This window comes from Temnothorax americanus, unplaced genomic scaffold (genome assembly GCF_048541705.1).
Source record: "Temnothorax americanus isolate GAGA-0224 unplaced genomic scaffold, ASM4854170v1 Scaffold5, whole genome shotgun sequence".
Taxonomy (NCBI): domain Eukaryota; kingdom Metazoa; phylum Arthropoda; class Insecta; order Hymenoptera; family Formicidae; genus Temnothorax; species Temnothorax americanus.
The window spans coordinates 6,973,526-6,994,658 of NW_027509657.1; the positions used below are offsets into that span (position 1 = coordinate 6,973,526).

General features: G+C 37.2%; 2 protein-coding genes across 2 annotated transcripts in view; both read right to left on the minus strand.

Annotated features, from left to right (window-relative positions):
• Positions 1-524: 524 nt before the first annotated feature.
• LOC143903980 (uncharacterized) lies at positions 525-2,990 on the minus strand. The gene is made up of 7 exons (XM_077418130.1): positions 2,703-2,990; positions 2,424-2,597; positions 1,922-2,124; positions 1,697-1,850; positions 1,313-1,581; positions 943-1,161; positions 525-858 (listed from the first exon to the last, which is right to left on the minus strand). Exons 1-7 carry the CDS (start codon positions 2,749-2,751, stop codon positions 805-807), a joined length of 1,122 nt encoding a protein of 373 aa, XP_077274256.1. The 5' UTR covers positions 2,752-2,990; the 3' UTR covers positions 525-804.
• A 512-nt stretch (positions 2,991-3,502) lies between these two features.
• The window catches only part of Qless (decaprenyl diphosphate synthase subunit 1 qless), a 37,527-nt gene continuing 19,896 nt past the window's right edge, over positions 3,503-21,133 (minus strand). The window contains exons 2-8 of the mRNA XM_077417980.1: positions 16,313-16,465; positions 13,446-13,579; positions 12,077-12,218; positions 7,089-7,178; positions 6,663-6,794; positions 6,380-6,574; positions 3,503-6,213 (exon numbers count right to left, since the gene is read on the minus strand). Of these exons, the coding sequence (XP_077274106.1) occupies positions 5,992-6,213; positions 6,380-6,574; positions 6,663-6,794; positions 7,089-7,178; positions 12,077-12,218; positions 13,446-13,579; positions 16,313-16,465 (1,068 nt within the window). The 3' untranslated portion in view covers positions 3,503-5,991. The remainder of the gene's footprint in view (positions 6,214-6,379; positions 6,575-6,662; positions 6,795-7,088; positions 7,179-12,076; positions 12,219-13,445; positions 13,580-16,312; positions 16,466-21,133) is intronic.

Sequence of the window (21,133 nt, forward strand, 5' to 3'; positions counted from 1 at the left end):
GATAAGGAATGTGTTCTCTATAGGAATATCTAAACGCACCTCCAACAGTGTTTGTACTTAATTTAATACAATCCTTTAGGTCGCGCGTACATATTCGAGTTATCGACAATAAAATTATGCGTATAACAATTGTTCAATAGAAAGACTTCTCAACTTGATTCACAGCATCGTAAAAGATGTACATCTTGGAATGCAGCAGATATAAAAAGAACTCTTGTTATGTATCTCTAGCAATATTAGAAGTATATAGATCTCCAACAACTTTATTGGTACAGTCTTGAAAAAATGGTATATAAAAAGCGTTCTTTTCAATAAATGATCCTCTAAAATATTCATGGAAATTAATTCAGACTACAAACGTCTTGAATTTAGGTATCCCTAGACTGCGTCTTTTTGTGTATAAGAACATTGTACCGAATCATTCTTAAACGTCACTGTTTGACTAGCCATCTTTAAAGTGCGAAAAAGTCCTGTGCTTCCAGAACTATGATAAAATTAAGTACATTAATTGCTAGTTTATCACATTGGCAATAGGCCGCCTACGAAATATCCGAATTTCATATGCACTTCTCTATAAAACTCATTTAGCATTATTTGTTGACGTATAAAACGTCAAGTAAATTTGTATAACGTGTATAATAGAATATATATATATATATATACATATATATATATGTAACTTGTATAGAACCCTTCTAGGCACAAGGTGAAACGACGCTCGGCGTCCGTGTGTATTCTGGTATTCGTAGCTTCCTCGTGTAAAAGAGAATCGATATTCTAATTCGGCAGTTGGTATTGCTAAGTTCACAGGACCAAAGAATGCGGGAAGATCCTCATGCTTACATAATCATTAAGTACCTGTAAATCCGTGAACATCTCATTTTTATGTATTACGTGCGTTTTCTCTTCGAGACTGGCTTATGGAAACGAACGAAAATTTACCTCTGTAAGAGCGTCTTTCGTTAATTTAGGATATAGGTACGTAAATCCCGTGGTGTTTGACAGCTTTCCAGGCTGTAAGTACAGGTGCTTGTTGTACAGAAGTTCTTGATCTATGTACGGAGATAGAGGACTGTTCTCCACCCCATCCTTGCGACAAGCTTCCGCCCAAGGGGTCATGTGCTTGTCGTTTACCTCTTCGACAACCGAGCTCATATCGGTCTGCAAAATAAAAGATTTATTCGATAATGAATATCTTTTTAAAATTTTAATAATTTTTCTTGGACGTCATAATGCACTTTTAGACTGAAACTGATAAATGTATATATACACGCACACAACATACTAAGAACGATAGAATGATTCTGCGTACTTTAGCTAGTGTAGACAGCGCAGTGCCCCAGTAATCGTGATTGATATTAAACAATTCCGAGACTATGGCACTAATAGAACCTTGAGTAGAATCTCCCTCGTCCACGAGATTATACGTCTGGCCTATTGTTTCTGGTCTGTTAGCCACATGCCAGATAGCTCTGGCAACATCCCTCACGTGAACCGTATTCATATGAAGATCCGGTCCCCAGAGCAACTTCATCATCTCACCTAAATGCTTGTAAACTGCGCCCACTACTAATCTTGGTGCTGTAAATTGCCAAGGTATACTCTTTTGCCTTTTTTTTTTTTTAGTTAGAAGGAAGGAGCAGCTTTATCGGTAATGAGATAAACTGCGAAAAAGGTTTATACTTTGGGAGATTACCTAGGCCGTTTCTGTCGCCGCAACCGTACGCGATGGCCGGTCTGAGTACGGTGTATTTCAAATCTGGTATATTCTTCAATTCGTGTTCCACTTGTAACTTGTATTTTGAAACAAACGTCCATGGTTCTCCAGCATCGTCCTCCTTGTGAGGGGTCTACGCGACATTGCACAATGATCAATCCTAAATCCATATTTGCGTTAAAGTATACGTCATTAGAGGGATACCTTGTCGGAAGTGCTAAGATTGCCAGAAGATATCTCCACGTAACGCAGGGCTCCAATCTTGGCCGCTTGTTGAGCGCAGTTTAGGCTCAATTTGTAAATACCCTCTTTATACACTGGATCCGTGAGACCACTCTTCGTTTCTCCAGCGCAATTGAACACATAATCGATAGGCTCGTCAGAGGAAAACGCGTTTTGGCAGGATACTTTGGTGGGTCAACAAAAATGAAAATCCCTTTACACACATTACTTACAGTCTACAATGTCTACATCATAGTTTTTACATAACCGAATAAGGCGTATCTCTCTCTCTCAGTGATTAATCTTATTAAATATAGAGAACAAATAAAATGATAAATATAAGAAAGGAAAAGTCTCGCTCAACTCTCACAGGTATTAGTACTTGAAAAATCTTTTCTCTTTAAATTTTACAGCTGCAATATCAATAAGAATCCCGTTCTTCGATGCGTTTGGGTTTACCCGTTTACCTTTAATTAGACATTACCTATGTTAATCAAGTTGGCGCTTTTGAACTCGAGCAGAGGGTGCTCAAACACCCGCTGGTGCTTCGCGTTGAGCCACGCCGTCTGCGGCGGTACCTTGTCCACGACCCGCACGTAGGATACCAGATCGTTGTCCAGCAAATATTCCACGAGGTTGCGGCCGATGAAACCGCATCCTGCAAACCGCAAACGGAACGGATAAAGGTCTGCCGGTCGGTCCCTTATCGCTCTTCCGCTCCGGGCCGGCGCGGCGCGCATAGATATACAGCGAGATACCTCACCTCCTAGAACGATCACCCTCGCTTTCTTATCACAGGTGGGCGTTGCCATGATCGCTTGTCATTTAACTGCTCGACCGTTCGTTTCCTCGCCGGAGCGCGATGCCCTCGACAGAAGTATTTAAGCGGTTTGCAGCTGGTCAATGGCACACGTCGGACACACCGCGCTCTCAACCGGTCTCGCCGACGTCCAACTAACCTAAAACTCGCTGGCAACTCTGGCAACTGGCAAGTACTCCGAACAGTCCGAACTCCGAGCTGTTCGAGTGACATCGGCCCCCGAGCCCGAGCCCCGGAGAAACTCGAAAGGGGTCGCGTCACTCGTTCGAACGAGGCCTATTGGCCTATTCCGCCTATTTAAAAAATTTAAAAAGACGCCTCCATCTCCACACCTCCGTGACATGCTCCGTAGCCTAGCGTATAAATATTGTCATTCTCGGTAAGTAATATATATGTTCTCGATTCCGGTTCTGTTCTATTTCACGTACAATCGCAATTTTATGTTTTTTAGGAATAATCCAAAACTATAACGTTTTCGGTATATATCATAATAAATATATTCAACCATATACCGCACGGTTTTATTATACTTTATAAGTGTTTTAAAATTAATATTCCGATTGTATGCTGCAAATTGTAATCCTTTTTTAGACGCTGTTATCTTTATCAACCTGTTCTTATTATTTTATGCCTATAAAGATATCAAAAGGTAATTCAATATAGATATAAAACTTAATACAAATGATCGAGGAATATTTGTGAATCAGGAAAATATATTGAATTTTCAAACAACCGGTGGTATGCATGTTTGAGAAAAGATATATATTTTTTAATTTCATATATATTTGTATTTAAAAAACTTATATACTCGAATTTAATGATCCCCAACACAATAATTGAACTTACATTAAGATTTTACAATAAAGTTAGTTAATCAACCAACGTTATAACAATTACGGTGTGAGAATAGTATTGTACCATGTTCTTGCTATGAACACATATCGAAAATCTAAAAATCTTAATTAATATATAGTACATTTATTTTTCAATAAGGAATCCAAGATCAGGTTATATATATATATATATTGTTTATCATTTGATAAAGCCCCTACACAAATTCAAAATCTACGAAAACACTTATTGACTCAAATACAATATAGATTTAACCAAAAAATGAAAGAGAAAAACAGACTAATAAATATTTAAAATATCTTCAAAAGATAATATTTTGTCAAGCCATCAACAACTTTATTTTTGTAGGTGATTTTATATGCAGATTTTATATAAAAATTTCTATCAGATATTATTATAAGTTAGCATAGTGCATTTTGGAATTTGTACTTATGTCAGTACTTTTTCCAAATTAACAACTTGTATGAACACTGAGATAATATGGACGATTTGTGAAAGATGTGCGTATCAGCAATTAGTTCTATCGGATTCAAATTTATCAGATCTGCTTTCTTTGGAATTTCTGTATTAAAATTGAATTTTATACTAATTTTCTAACAAATGTATATACCAATAAATGTTTTTCAATTCTTGAAGACGTAAGAGAATAAACGAATAAATATTTAACAATTAGACCAAACTAATTGTATTTATATGAAATTATACGTATTAATTTCATTTAAGTTGTATTCGTCGACTCGGCGTATGCTTCATCACATAGCTTGTATCTTATTATGACTTTTTTGTGCCTCTTTGAATATAAACATATCTTGGAATAAACTTTTATACATTTTTTTTCTTACATGATTTAAATAAATATTGCAAAACGTATGGAGGAGATCGACAGTTCCGGTTGCGTCTTTCTTTGCATCATATACTTATTCTATTATAAGTCTATATTTGATCATAATTACATACTTGTTTCTTAGTTAATGTTCTGTTGTATTGTGTAACATTTTAAACAATTATATACATTCTCATAAATATAAATTATTGTACACTAGATATTTATACTTACATATCTAGTAATATTGATACTTTGAGCAGTTCACCTATTAAGCAAAAGTGATTCTATTCTTATTGGACATTGCCCAAATAAGAAAAGACACTTTTATTTTTCTCCGCATTGTGAATTTCGATGATATATTCGCATCCTAAAACTTAAAGAGGCAGATAATTCTTATCAATTATACGATAAATCAAAGTTAACTTTTGTTAATCTCCCTGGCTGAAAAGAAAAGAAAGAGCAATTTGTCTTCTTTGGCAAATATCCTTTATGCCGCTTTTAACAATTATTTTATTTAAAATGGGCTGTCGGTAAAAATTAGTATTGGCATCCCTTATTTACTTATTTTTACAAGTTTACTGCGATAAAAGTTGGGCTTTACTTTATCAAAAATATGTATCCATTGGGTTTAATCGGTCGTGATAAAGACCGAAAATATCTTATTATAACGTTATAATTCTGTACATCTGTCATTCTTATATATGTATGTTTTTTCAATTTTCAGTTTGCCTTTGTCATGCTATAGTAAATTCTCATTAAACCTCCTTTGATGCAAGCAATTTTTCTGACGTGTCGCGATACAATAATTATCATTACCTATAGGTACCTATAGGTAAACGTTTTCAAGATAGGACGATTTGGCTTTGTGCATTATTTTCATTTTGGGATCCGACAGCAGTACAATTGTATCATGACGCATGAAAGATGCATGCATAAAAGATACATTATAGAAAGGATTATCGATGCTAATACATTATTACTAACGCTAGATTATTTTATTTACATGATCGGCTAACGATTTATAAAATCAGGTAATACGTGCTCTTTTCCTTACACACAGGCCAAGTAAATGTAATCAGCCTAGGCACTGTTATAAAGTGCAATTTCTGCATTTTTTCAGATTTAAACCCATGTATTGACAAAGTCCTCTGAAAAAGGCAGAAGCACCTTAGTGAATACGTTACGGGGCTTGGGATGCCTTCTTCATTTTTCCTACGGATGAGGTATGAATTTAGATTCGTTAATGCGTATTTGCGTCATACGCTAATGCTATCAATCAAGTATCAATGTTACACCATCGTGAATTATAGTGATAATATCAATCTCCTTATTTGATTGCGTTTTATAAAAATCCTCGAGTATATTAAATTATATATAACAATACATAACTTCGACTAATGGTGTAACATTGAGTATAAAAAACTTTCTTCGACACGACTCCTGCATTCGATTGATAGAATTCGAGAGAATTATACTAGCCGTTTCCGTCCAATATAACTTATAAATATTTATAAAATCGATCTCCCGCCCTCTAATTCTGCGTTCGTCGCGATGCTATTTCATGCGGTTAATGACCAGATCTGTCATAATGATCAGTGCCCTCTGATAAGGACTCTTAGCAAAGGACTGCGCGATTTTGCTTGCTTCTGCGCAGTGCTTTTTCGCCAAAAATCTGGTCTGTTCGAGACCGTTGGATTCGTGCACCAGTTCAAAAGCTCTCTCAACATCTCCAGGCTCTTGGAAACGGCGCATTATCATCACATTTAATTCTGGATACTGTAACAGCCGAAGTAGCAATACTGATTAGGATCGTGTCTATGAAAAAGGCTTATCGACATAACGACGTATAACGTACACGTGTCAAGTACATCGTAATACTACTAATAAAAAGATTTCTCGGTCGTATCACGATTCATCGAATGTTTCGCATTAGCATACTAACCCGTTCGCAAGCAAAGAGTACCGGGGCTGTGGCTAGTCCGAGTTTGAGGTCAGCGGCTGTGGGCTTGCCCATAGCCGTTGAAGAAGCCACAAAATCCAGAAGATCGTCCACCAACTGGAAAGCCAGGCCAACATTCCTGCCATATTGATAGGCCATCTCTATCGTGCGGTCATCGACCTCGGAAAGAATGACGGCCTGAGATAGTAATCAATAATCATTTACAGGTTTCAAAGAAATAATATAGACGACAACTTTGTACGGGCGATTGTTAATGTAGACTCACCGCTTTAACGCAATTGGCAATTAAGCTCGCTGTTTTTCGATATGTCTTCGTAAGATAGTGCGCGAACCTCTCGTTTTCCGTTTCTTTGGAACCAAGCTGCATAAATTCGCCTTGCACCAAGTCAGAGATAATCTACAAAGTAGCGCAACGTACTTTAATTAAATGCTCTATTTAACACGCGATTATGTTTAAATTGTCTTCTTTATATCGTCTTAATTTGTCAATTGTGTCTTTAACTTGAGATAGCATAAAACCATAAAAACTTAAATAACATTATAATAATTACATCGCGAGTCAGTTAAAGATAATAAATTCTCGTTAAGGATCGATTACAAATTGAAAATTCTACAATTAAAGTTCCAATTCCGTCGTCAAACGGAAACAATAGATTTGAAAAATTGAGTTGAGCACAATCAAATAATTTACCTGACTAATGGTAATGGTCACATCGTCATTTTGGATTCTGGAGAGCATCATGCAGGCGACTGATAAGATGTAATTTCCTGCCATAGCCACCTAAGAACAAAATAATCACTTGAAAAATACTCTGTCGTCTCATCAGATAAGAATTTAGTTTCCGAGTTGCATTGTATTTTGCTTGGTCGTGGTCATGTCCAGTTTCGTCGTTTCATATACAATAGTGTTATAGCATAGGAATACTGGAATAATGATGCAAAACAGCCTTAATTCAGCCGTGATACCGACTTTTATTTCACATCAAGATAGTGATACGGCAATCAAAAGACAATTTGCATGCTACGTTTTTTTAATTTCTGGGTCACGTGTTTACGTACGATGTGAAATGTCTTTGAGTGTCAAAATTATGTAACATTTTCCGATTATAACAATTTGATATATTACAGAGCAAGCACACACACAGAGTCATTACATTTTCAATTTTATAACGACTAAAATCATGTTAACACTTTCTGCCGATGTCTAAACACACGAAGAGCGACGCGGAATTTTGATTTGACGTAACCGCGCCGTGTTGCTCATTATGTTAATTTGCCGTCAACAAAATCGACGCAAGTTCTCCGCGATTATAATCTGGGTTTCCTTTCACCGGACATTCTTCAAATCGGCGCCAAATGCCTTCGAGAAGGCGTTACGTGACTTGGATTCGCGCGTGTTCAATTCTGTATCTAATTTATTTTTAATTTCAACTTTAAGAGAAGTTCATCTTTTATATTATTATATATTATCCAGTATGACGATAAATTCTTCTGCGTTTCAAGACTGCGAATAGTAATCGACGCGTGGCTCAAGAGTTTGAAGACAAAATATAAAATCCGCAATAATTACAGTAGTTTACAAATTTTTATTTTGTTTTCGGTCACAATCAGTCAATAAGTACAATAAATATTTAAAGATCCGGGTCCACACATACATACATTTGAAGGAACAAAATATCCACCACATCTTATTTAATTTTTTCTTAAGTATAAAATAATGGTGATATTAAAAAGTAAAAATTGAAATATATTTAAAACATCTTAGACTATATATTGACAATACAAATGAATCGTGACTGGTAGAATTATGGAGGCTTATATCAGCGTGGAGATTCGTTATCAAGAATAATAGAACGAAAACATGATGGGTGATTATTGCTGGTATTTTCTAAGAGAAACAGACCCAACAACTTACACAAGAGACAAAAGATCATACAAAACATTTGTAATATCTTTTAAATTATAAATAAAACAAACATAAAATATTACATTCTTTAACTTTTATACCGTTACTTCTTTTCCTGAAATTTTGGCACTTTACTATTTATTGCAAAACTTTGAAATTGCAATAGAGGCATCTGTAGATGTGTAGGAAATTTTTTGGTTGATATATTCGTATTCAGAACAACAAAAACAATAGGAAACAATTTTTTGATTGATCGTGAACGAAAACACTGTAGTATTATTATTGAGCATAAGATTTCGCCCAATGACCAAAAATATCAATATTTATTTATTCTAGCGATATTACGTACGTATCGGTCGCTATTTACCATATTAAAACGATATATCTTATTTAACTTGTTCAGCCTGTAAAAGCATTCAGATGCGCGCATGATATGTCGATGGAAAGCTATCGAGATTCAAGTCGATATAATGTTAGAAAATTTAACATCGCTATATAGATCGGATATACAATGTCGAATGTAAGTTTCATTAAGTGTATACCGCGCATTCAGTTGCGGTCAGTGGATCCGTTGATGGGAAAATTGTTGATGAACACATCGTTTATAACGAGCGACGCGCCGAAACCGCAACATCTCGACGACTCTTAATAACCGTGGCTTTTCTTATATGTTGCACGTTGATTTCTAAATTTCCTCACACGTCGAGTTCTAAAATTAAGATACATTGTCGCGCTTTCCATCTTTTTTTTTCTGTCCAACTCTAACTTATCTTCGTGAAACGCCTGAAACGCATTCTGCATTCTATTTCAAACTTATGAAGCTATCGTTCGAAAAGTACGACACTGTAAAACGTTGTACAGAATATTTATATTTCATTGTTGAGTAAAGAACATAATTTTATCCAATATATTTTTTTACGTATATAAACTCATTATTTACTTGACTGTTAATTACTCAAAGACCTATAAATTTGCGGTTTGGAAACATTTATTTCGAACACAGAAAAAGTCCGTAAGGAAAGAAAGAGGCGCAAAAAGCTTCCGGACATCCTTTTCATCTTGGACAATGTTTCGTTCGGGACAATGGCTAAGTCGATGAGTGACTTAACGGGCAGCTCGTAATTTCGAGTTTCACATCCGGCAACGGCGATGCGCCGCCTTATTTTCACGCATCTTAGCCGCGATAACCGAAAGAACGTACGCCTGGTAGGGTTTTCCCTCCAGGAATAGCGCGCGCTGCGTGTACCGGCGACACTTTCTTGCAATTACACGACGAGGCGACGGGTTCCGCTAAACAAACATGAATTAACGCTGAAAGCAGCGGTCCACCTGCGGGACTCATTAATTCCGGCTAATGCTATCTCCGGGAAACAATTTACGATCGTGTCCCAGGACCGACGCTGTTGCAGAACACTCGCGGTAAGGTTTTAACGAGAATCGAAGGCCATCAGCAACCAGCAACGCGCACTTCAAGTGGCGCGACTTACCGATCACGCTATAAACTATATCGAATATATAAACAAATGGAAAACAAAATACTCTCTCAATATCTTATATTAATGTTTCATTACGATATTTAATATTACTCTTGATGTAATCTGCAATGCCAGACGAAAAAGATCTCGCTCGTCTCCTACTTTATTTCAGATGTATTCCGATTTGCAGTGATTATTTTCGAATTTCACACCTGACTCAATGGCTTACATCCGAGCCACCTTCATCACGCAATCCTGTTACTCGTAGGTGTGTGTGTGACGCGAAGATAATTATTATATATACTGCAGCAGGAGTTCTCACGATTAGCGGTACGTTAATGCGAGAGGCTGTTACACAATTCACCGGTTCAACATCTGCGCTGTCCTCGCAGCCGATGCACCGAAGAAACAACGTCGGGACAACTTTCGTGACCATCGGTTTTGATGGGCTTTCCATTTCTCTGAACGGCGCTAATTCCATCACGCGTCAAGGTTGTAACACTTTTGAAGCTTCCTCGTAATATTTGCACGTGCTATTCATCATCAGGACCCATCATACAAATTGCAACGCGCCGCATTGTATATGTTTACATTTATTAATTTTTACTCCGCCTGACTTGATTCTCATGTCTATATTATCTCAATGCCCCGTCTCTAATAATGTTGCCGATTAAACAATTAGAAGAAATAACAAGAACGTGTTTGTTCTTTTAAGTCCTTGACTTTTATATAAGACTTTTTTTGACGCAAAACTAACACCTGACTCGCGTCTCATTGATTATGCATTTATGCAATAAAATTCAAGGAGTGTCCGATAATCTTTAGAAATATAGTTTGGCTTTAGAGTCACAGATAGTTATAAGCTTGTCATTGCGTTTCACAACGGCAGCTTACGACTGCGATTCGCGTTATCGCGCGACACATATCTACAATATGCGAACAAGTGTCGAGTTAGTGACATTAAAGCGACAAATTTTGTTGCAAAATTGCAATGTCGCAAGATCGATATAAGCGGAAAAATGAGAGGTGACGCTTCCGTGCGACACTGTTTATAGAATGTTTATGTTCTTTTAATTAACGCCGTATGTAAAATGTATTAATGTTGTATTGCTAAACTTAAAGTTCAACGAGTAAACTTTATTCCGGGAATGCTTGTTTTAAGATTTAAAGTTCAAATTTGATTTGTTAACTAAAAATCGATCAGAACGAAACCAAACGGGGGAACTGAGCGTTTTGTCGATTATTCCTTTCACGTTGATCTTTTAAATTGTTATTCATTAATATCACTATAAATATGTTATATGATTACGTATTCTATGAGATGACTGATGTCTTCGAGAATTTAGAGCATCGGCAATTTAAAAATTTTTTTAATTCCGAAGTCGCTAACACTCCAGATAGATAAATAAACAAAATGTTCACGAGAGGGGAAGGAGAGAAAAAGAAAAAGTAACGATCACTGATCAATAGGTTCGCACGTTCTTGACCTAGCGCAGTCCCATCGCGCTTTCATTTCACTCACCAGCGCATTATACTATACGCACTTGTGTAATGAATGTCGATGGTAATTGCAACTCAATCATTCCCGACGCCGATCGAAAGCTAATTAATATAAGCGCTAGAAAATGTCTCTCGCAGCCAGTAATGGAAAAGCGCGAATGAAATTCGAGCGATTGCGAAAGTATACACGCCGCATGTTAATCGTGCGTTTGAGAGTTGAGTTTTTCGATCGTGTCGCACGCGTCGCGCGCCCACCGTCGCGTTTCAACTGTCGATTTCTAATACATATGTAACTTCAGCGTGCCAGCCTGACTCGCGAACAGTAGCCGCTTTCGAAATAGTTTTTTACATCGTTTAGTACCCTACGGATAGCACTTGATCAATTTTCCTATCGCGCCGCCGCGCCGCCGCGCCGGTACCACCGAATTTTCCACATTTACAACGAACACACGCGCGAGCCAAGATCCGCTTCCGGTTCCCAATCTAGAAAGCAAAAGCCGGCGCTTGGTCATGAATCGCATTAGCCTCTTTCTTCCCTCGCTATTTTAGAGAGAGAGAGAGAGTTTGAGTTTCCATCGCCGTCGCACCGCTAACCATCGCGCAATAGTCACTTTCGATGATTTTTTGATGCGAAATAATTTTTCATATACTTAAATATATATTATTAGATTTTGTATTTTCGATATTTTTTATATTAACGAAACGAGAAGAGACACCAATTCCGAGAAATCGATAAATGTGCCGTGTAGATAGCCACGTCGATCATCTTTGGAAATCGGAAAATGGGTTATAGCTTACCTTCTTTTGACTCCAGACAGCGTTGACTGAAGGTTTGCCACGACGGATGTCTGACTGGTCGATCACATCGTCGTGCAATAAAGAAGCGCTATGAACCATCTCGGAGATCATCGCTACTTGTCGTTGCGACTGCGAGAGATCGCTGAAAAAAATCTCTTTGTTGTAAAACAAATCATTTATCTATCGTGGTTGCCAACATGCGTAAATATTACATTCAATTATTAATAATAAATTTTTCGTATACATTTTACATAGCGATAAAAACTTGCAAACCATGTTTGTCGTTTAATAATTTTCAAAGCAATGTCTTTAAAATCCTAGGTTTGAAACAATTTTTTCGAATATTCCTTAAATCGATCAAAAGTCTGTAATTTATAAGACCTAATTCGTGTAGAGGTCAAAGTTATTGAATTAAGAATGAAAGTATATGTGCATGCGATATTTTTTTTTTAAATTTCCGATAAATTTTAAAATCTTCTAAAGTAGCGCCTAGAATTTTCAACGCGAGACATCACTTCGGCATAAATTCAGCCTAGGAAATTATTCTGTTTAAGAAGATAAAATATCTGTTTCAGCCTGATAATTTCCGCGCCTTTAATAATATAAACTTTGACAAATCATTAACTTGATTCGCTTTCACTCAGGGGGGGGAGGTGGGGGGATATCTCAGGTATCTCTCAAGTAATAATCGATACATAATAAAATCCTGTCTATGACAGAATCGTACGCCTAAAGTCTAGTACGTTACGACGCGCGTTAACGCGCTTCTCATTCACGATGCCGCCCCATTCATATATGCATTCATATATGTAGTATATACTCGTACAAGACGCACGGCCGCCGCTTTCGTAGATATCTCTAACGTACCACTTTGTCGACACTTTTAATGCTTTCTAAACGTCGTGAGCATACGTTTTCATACGCGCGGAGATTCACCGTGCCACGCGTAGCGTTAATAAAAAGACACTCTCACCCGCGGCCCTCATAATCACAAATTTTCTAACGAACTTTTTCTAACGTTGCTCAGTTAGAGTTAAAATCTCAGTTATAAAAAATCGATTCTTCGTTATATTTGATAAAATAGAAGCAAATGTGATATATGATAAGTACGTTGACGCAGTTTTATATTTATATATATGCGGTACTTTGTTTTCTCGGGTTTTAATCACGCAAATACATCGTCTTCTACGCCAAACCCCTTCTAGTCTTTCCTCTCTAAAAAATATTAATGTTCTTCCAACTCGAGAAAAGCCAGAGAATTACGCCCTTGCCAGATATTTTATAGCTTCGGACGTGTAATTTATAAATGTTTATCAAGATTCCTTCGATAAATTTCAAAAAATGTTTGCAGAAACGCGTCCCCACTTACTTTCTTCCCTTGTGATAATTAATAGCTCGTGCCATGAGTATGGTGAACATGGGGCGCACCGCTTTCCCCTGGCCATCGAAGTAGTATGTGCATATGGGTTGCAGCTCTTCTTGCGAGGTGTTGTTGATAAGTTCCTGCAATAACATAAATTTCCAAATATAGAGAAGGAGATCCGAAGATCCGCGTAAAAAAAATCGACGACCGCGTGATTATTGATGTATATCTATACTATCTATAGGATAAGATAAAGTATGGAGCAAGAACGTGAGCAGATTTCGTGTTACATCATTTGTAGAGTTTTATAAAATTAAGTTTAATAACCCGCAAGAGTACGCAAATAATTTCGTGAAACTTACATAATTTATTACATAATTTTTTTTTTCAAGTTACGCGCACGCACTGACTGCCGTTGTAACAATACGTCAAGCTCTTTAAAGTAAAGTTCAGGTTAATTCTTAATCCCCCCCAGCCTTAAAATAAGGCGAGGATATAAGTTTTTGCCAGTTTCTCGCGTTCTCCCGAACCTTAATTCACTAGTCCTCTTCTTTTTTTTTTTTCCGATCGGTTACAACTCAAAAACTATTCGAGCAGAGTGCGTAATCAGAAGAGAAACTTGCCGCTCTTGTGACCTTTCGAACAGTATCGGAACCCGTCCCGCGCATCGCGGATTAAATATGCGTGAGACATCAACTCTGTCGCCGTTGCAATAAACGAAGGAGGACAACGAATCGATCGAGACGAGCTGCTTTGAATTCCAGGTGCGACACCGGTCGAAAGTTCCTCCTGGAATTTGGCCAAAGCCGAAAAGAATGCGCGCATCCGTCACGTCTTTCGGGTGAGCTATAGCATCAATGTCGCTTTTCGCACACGCGACCGGAAGTCGCGATTCCTTAGGCGAACCCGAGGAGGTTCGATATCGCCCGAGTATCGTTACTGTGTGCCCGCGATAATAGCCGATTTCTCTAACTTTCCTCAAATCAAGTGACGAGCCAACGTTGAAGTTATACGACGGTTCGTTGAAGGCAATTTCTTTTGTTTCGCCAACGTCCGCTAATGCCGACAATTTGTCAAATTATTTCTATCTTGAGATACCGAGACAATTTTGGTAATTAAAAATTCGCCGTGATGAAATTTCGCGACAGTTCGAGATGGCGAGATTCCGCCCATGTTTTAGGGCCGGTTGTTCCAATCTGTCGATAAGCTAACTAATAATTAGATCATATATACGTCTTTGTTTATTCTTTACATTAGACAAAGATAGGCATTGGTTAGCTTACCAACAGGTTAAAACAACCGGCCCTTAGTACGATAAACATACGACAACCACCTAGAATAGCGTCGTCTTCATATATAGATTGGGCAAATTTCACGCCGTTTGCCGTACGCGAACGGCGCGATCGTGAGTAAAAGTTCTCTCCTCTCGACCGCATATGCAGACCGTGAAGTCGAGCTGCTTTCGCTTGTGCGGGCCGGGGCGCCTTAAACAGAGGCGCCGCCGCGTGAAAATTGCACGGCTCCTCATCAATATTTATAAACGCGCTTCTTGACAATTGTTCTATGTCACTGAAGAAATGAAAATGAAATGTCCAAGTGTGTTGCGGCAATCCAAGCGTCACCCACTGATTAGGACTAGCCAAGATATAAATATATATGTATATACAACGCGCGTATAAATTTTGGAATTATAATTTATTTAAAGAATTAACTGTAACACACACACACAGAATTAAAACTTTAAACAAAATTTCATGACCGAATCAGAACGATAAGTATAAAGCTCATCAAAAGATAAGTATCTACAAAATACAAAGTATCCACAAAAGCAATATTTTTTCAAATTTAAAAAAATATTTATTTTTTTAAAGAAATGTTACTTCTAAAAAGATTGACAGTCAGATAAATTATTGTAAGAAGTGATATTTTGTAGACTTGAGAAAACTTAGAAAGATAAATAACAATTAAGGACTTTTTAATGGACTCGATTGGCCATCATCGTCAAGACATTTCGACCATGGGTTTTGGGTCCTTCTGAATTTATGTATATATATATATATATATATATACATAATTTATGTATATATATATATGTATATATATATATAATTAAAAATAAAATACAGATATATATATTTAATTAAAAATCAATTTAAAAAAATACAAGAATACTATATCTTGAATGTAATCCTGGGAGAAATCGATTATCGCGAAATTAGAAAAAATGTCTTTACTCTGGATTGATGGAAATTAACGGAGCTATCATGCGAAATCAAAGCGACTTGATTACGCAGTTTTGTCTAATTAACATTCCTTTTTCTATGCATGGATTTTTTTACCGCACCACTAGACTCGTCTTAGATTGGCCGGCACAATTTCACAATAGTCCAGGGTACGTAATATCGATGAAGTCAATTACATAAATAGCTGCTAGGCGGTGTTCCGTTACTTCCCGAAAGTTTCACAAGGCTATCCATGTGAATGACAATCGCCTACTCGTAGGAATGAGGATTAATAGCCTTCGGCTTCTTTTATGTAACTAATTCGTGTATTGCTCTTCGCGACTAACAGCAGATCGTTCATTGAAATTTTTTAATTTTTACGTAATTATTACAGTTGTTGGTTCTCGTGAGAATTTAATAAAAGAAAATTCTGATCGTTTACGGATTGTTCGAATCTTTAAAACGCTCGAATCAACTTCATTTTTTATAATACATCGATAAATAATAAGTATACTGCGGATAATGCGGCTGAGACATTGATATTTTATTTATTACAGATTTAACTTCTTCGAGGAGAGAAAAAGAAAGAATAAGCTGAAGGCGCGTAAAAATCTTATGAAGATCTAATGAAATTAAAGTAAAAAGCATTACCAGTTGTATGTCGTCGAACAGATCCTTAATATCATCCTCTACGAGTCTATAAGGATCGATTTGGTAATCGGGCAAAGATCCAGGCATCTGCGTTTGCATAGTGCTCGTTGCTCTCGCGAGACCTATCCTGCTGTCCTGCGTATTCGTTTTGTTCTGCAAATGGAAAAAAAAGAAAGTTCCGTAAGTATTACGTCAAGTATTGACCATAAACTTATATTATGCCATCTCAAGATTAACTGCGTAATATCATCAGAACAAATATTTACTCTGTTCGAGTTTCAAACGTGACCATCATCGAATATTTTTAGCGCCTCGTATATATATATATATATATATGCGAGTAGATCTTTTTAATTGTAATATATATATATATATATATATATATATTATAATTAAAAAAAAAATATATATATATTATACATGACTTATTTAACTATATTACACAGTAAAAAATTTAATGTCGATGAAAGTCCACTCTAAATTTTGTGTTAAAATAACTCATTCATCGTGTTACTTGTTGACATTTAGAAATGTTATATCAACATTTTTTACAATGTATGTTTACAATAATGTAAAAATAACTTGTAAAAAATGTTGATATAACATTTCTAAATGTCAACAAGTAACACGATGAATGAGTTATTTTAACACAAAATTTAGAGTGGACTTTCATTAACATTTGGTACACAAAATTTTTTACTGTGTATTTAATTAAATTTTAAAAAGGGGCGAAAGAGTATTCGTCAATGTTCTTATGTATATATCAATATTATCAATATTACACATTTAAGATATTTATCTAATAAAAACCAACAAGAACAGCAAAGCGGCAAGAAAAGAATTGAAAAGTATTGATTTGCTGTTGCCAGTATTTACAGCTGTGATTTACAGCCTGTTTTCCATTAGTCCAAGATTTGTGTTAAATCGCCGTAGAGAATGTCGGGTTAAACAAATCGATTGACAAGATAAAACGATATTATAGGTGTGACAACAGTAAACACGTTATGAGTAATTATTTAACGCGCAATATTATATACCGCGTTAATGGTGAGCAGAGATATTTCTCTCTCGGATACATGTCCGACGCAACGCATGATTTACTACTATCGCGAGTCTGACCCTATTCGAGCAACTACTACTCTTGCAACACGTCCGCCGCGTCATAGTTCTTGCCGCTCGGAAAAGAACGCGCTAATTAAGATTCTCTGATTATGCGTTTCGTGAGAGCTAATAATGAATGCTATCCATTCATGTTCCAAGCCGACGAGTTTTATATTTATAGACTACAAATACGTCTCTCGAAGAAAATGTCGCTAATCAATCGTAAAGAAAAGAAGCCTGAGGGAAAACGTTAATTAGCACTTAATGTTGATAGTAATAAGCTTTGAATGTTTGGGGATAAACGTTTAAAATAAAGATACACATACATTTAATGGAATATATGGATGTTCGATAAAGCTATAGAACTCTGATGAGTTATCATTATATTCCTGTAATAATTTCTCAAAATTTTTTAAACACATACGAGATCTTTTTTTTACACATTATTCACATTCGTGGAATCTAGCCGCGCTTGAACTCAAGAGTTGCTAGATTTCACGAATGTGAATAATGTGTGAAAAAATCTCGTGTGTATTAAAAAAATTTTGAGGAATTACAACAGGAATGTAACGATAACTCAAGAGTTTTATAGCTTTATCGGACAGCTTATCAGCGGTTTGCTCGGAGGCGAAGGCGAAGGAATTGGCTGCATTTTTTCGCTCTGTATACACATCCATTATATATTCCATTAAATGCGTATCTTTATTTTAAATGTTTATGCCTATATACAAGCGCGATTATTTGCATAAGGAGTTATCGACCGAACCTATTTTCCTTATAGCTGTCTAATGCTGTCTTCGTATAATAGCGGTGGTACGCAGGTGCTTACCAACACCTCGTGTTTTCCAGCCGTTCGCTCGGAGACGAAGGAACGGCTGCATTCTTTCGCTCTGTACACAACGATGTCCCCTTTCGTCATCGAATCTCACGATCAATGCTCCACGATTTCTTGGCATTCGGTATCGTCGACGCGACTATATATAGCCGGATTCCATTCCACCAAAATGGAATCTTTTATGTAATCGAGATATTCTACATTTAATAGTTTATTACACAAAAACCTGTTCTTTTCTGTGGTAACATATAGTATGTTTCTTTGGTAATATTACGCGATCGCATTTATGCGCGCACGTATAACGAATGAATAGCAAAAACGGCAGTATCGCGGAATAAAAAATTATAAATACGTTATAAAAAAAATAATTCCTTTCTAAAAAAAAATTAATTAAATTTTAATCTGCTACATTGTAAGTCTGTTATATAATCCACTATAAATATACGACCAATGTAAATGTTTGGCATACCGGAACTAGTATGAAATTTGAATTGCAGATTAAGAGAAAATTTGAAGGAGACGATGATGAAACTAAATAATATAATCGTATATGTCATAGGCCATAATCGTATATGTTATAGATACCATAAGCGGTTGGAACACTTTTGTTTTCTAACGCAGACAAATCTAACGCCGTGCAACGTTTAATTTGTCGTAGCCGCGCCAATAACAACACTCGCACCTGCACAGAAGTATGTATGACGTAATACATGACTGCCGGCGACCGGCAACCTTGTGAATCTGGCCTACGAGAACCTGAAAATTAGCTTAACTAAATGTTGCTCTGATTTCTTGAGCGAGCGCGGCGTATCGCAATAACGCTCGTGGACACGAATCACCATTTTTTTATTGCAACCTTTCAATCCTGCAAAAACAATGCGTATCATTAACCTGATTTGCGTGCAAAACCGTGATAACTTGTTTGACCCTGGAAAGCAACTTTTCTTACGGCTTACTTGTGCTCGCGCTAGAATGTCGTCTATAATCATCTTGTTAACAAGCTTTTACATAAGCTATATAAGTGCAGTTGCTAGTTTGCGACTGCAAACGAAAAAAAAAAATGCTGAACGTAACCCTGACTCGAATCCTTTCGCTCGCGTCGGAGTGATTTTTCTTAGACAGCATTAAGTTGAACAGGCCCTAAACTTGCACTCTTCCCATGTGACGTGACCCAATAACACGTTGCCATATGTAGAAAATACAGACACGCAAAAAATCTCCTCGCAATCTTACGTAACCTCATTAAAATGCTACAGACAACTTGATGTGAATTTCTATAAGTGTAAATGCACCGCTGCTGTATGTACAATGAAGTCGTCGATATTTGGAGACAAATCCCATGGTCCAGGATGTCGTATCGATGTTTTATTTTTAAAACGCCACTTTATGGGCCGCCACTTTTTTTTCGTCAGGAGGATATGCAACGTTGAGCAATCGTGTTTAATGCGTGTCCATGCGTGTCCGATTACCAAGTACTCGTGCACGTATATATATCCCCCCGCTCATTACATTCCTGGATAACTAGCCGTAGCGGCAACAGGCAAGTTCACCGCATCTGACTTTTACCGGTCTCCCGCGAGCGTGTATCCGACGTCAAGGCTAACGCCGGAGGAAATCACGAATTCGCAGGAAAAAAAAATAGAAAAACGAGCGCGGGCAACCAGCGTGAAACGTTCCGCGCCAGCCTATACAACTTAGCCTAATGCCCATTATTATTAACGGTCCATTTGGCGCATTTTCCATTTGCGCAGTTACGCCGATAATAATCGTCGCTGCCGAATAAGAAGCGCGACGTTTTATCGCGAAAACAATGCTCGAAGCAAACAATGGTCATTCGTATATATATATACGACATCAAATTATCGACGTATATTTTCGGAATGTAACTTTCACGCGCGCGAACACGGCCGAACAAACGATGCGGGCAACGCGGCAGCCGGGAAAATTGGGGTAACGGCATGAAGATGCTGGATGTGAAAGCGGTCCATTGTCCCCGTAGGCGTCGCCGCGTGCGTCGGTACGCGATGTCGTCATCAATGGGCGAAGGTTTTTCATTCATGAACGCGTGATTCGCAAAAGAGCGTCTCAATTATCGCGCGACCGATAATATGCCTTCCGCACACGTTTGATTCGCCATGCACGTAGAACGCGCGTCCACTTTGTTTAACATGCGTGATAAAGATGCATGCCCGAGCCTGCCGATGGGCTGGATCGCGCTATCGGACGATTATGAAAGCTGTCTGTCAAGTGTCACGCGATATCACGTAACAGTTAGCATAACTCCAAAGCGAAGAGCCACGCTAGACCGTAATCGGCATACCGGGACTTTTCTTAAATCCTGCTGGTGTGCTCTGCTCTCCGGTAAATCACAAGTGTGAACGAAGACCTGTCTGCGTCCATCATTAGCGGTCCATAAAGTGATATGTCGGATTCGGGAATGTCGAATGTCTTCTTTTACATATTCTTTCATCATCAGACTTATTGTTAGACTCAGACTTATTAAGTGACTCTTGTTGAAATTAAATAAAAGTGTCAACAGGTTTATAATTTCCGTATAATTAACAAAAAAGCTTTTAACACGTTACAGAATAACAATTAAATAACTATTAAATTTGAAAAAAATCAGCGACAATCTGATATCCTTTAAAGTTAATTTTAAGCGGATTTTAATATAGAATCTTAAAAGACATAGCTTAACGGCAAAAATATATATAGATCTAAAAATTGTGAAAAAAAAGCGCGATGTATAATTCCTTCGATATCTTCGTTTAAAAAGAATCATTTGCTGATAATCAGAAATATTTTTATCATATCCGTTCAATTGAGATGTCATATCGGTATCCCATGCACAAGTGGCGTTTGCGTAATTAATTCATAAATAATTC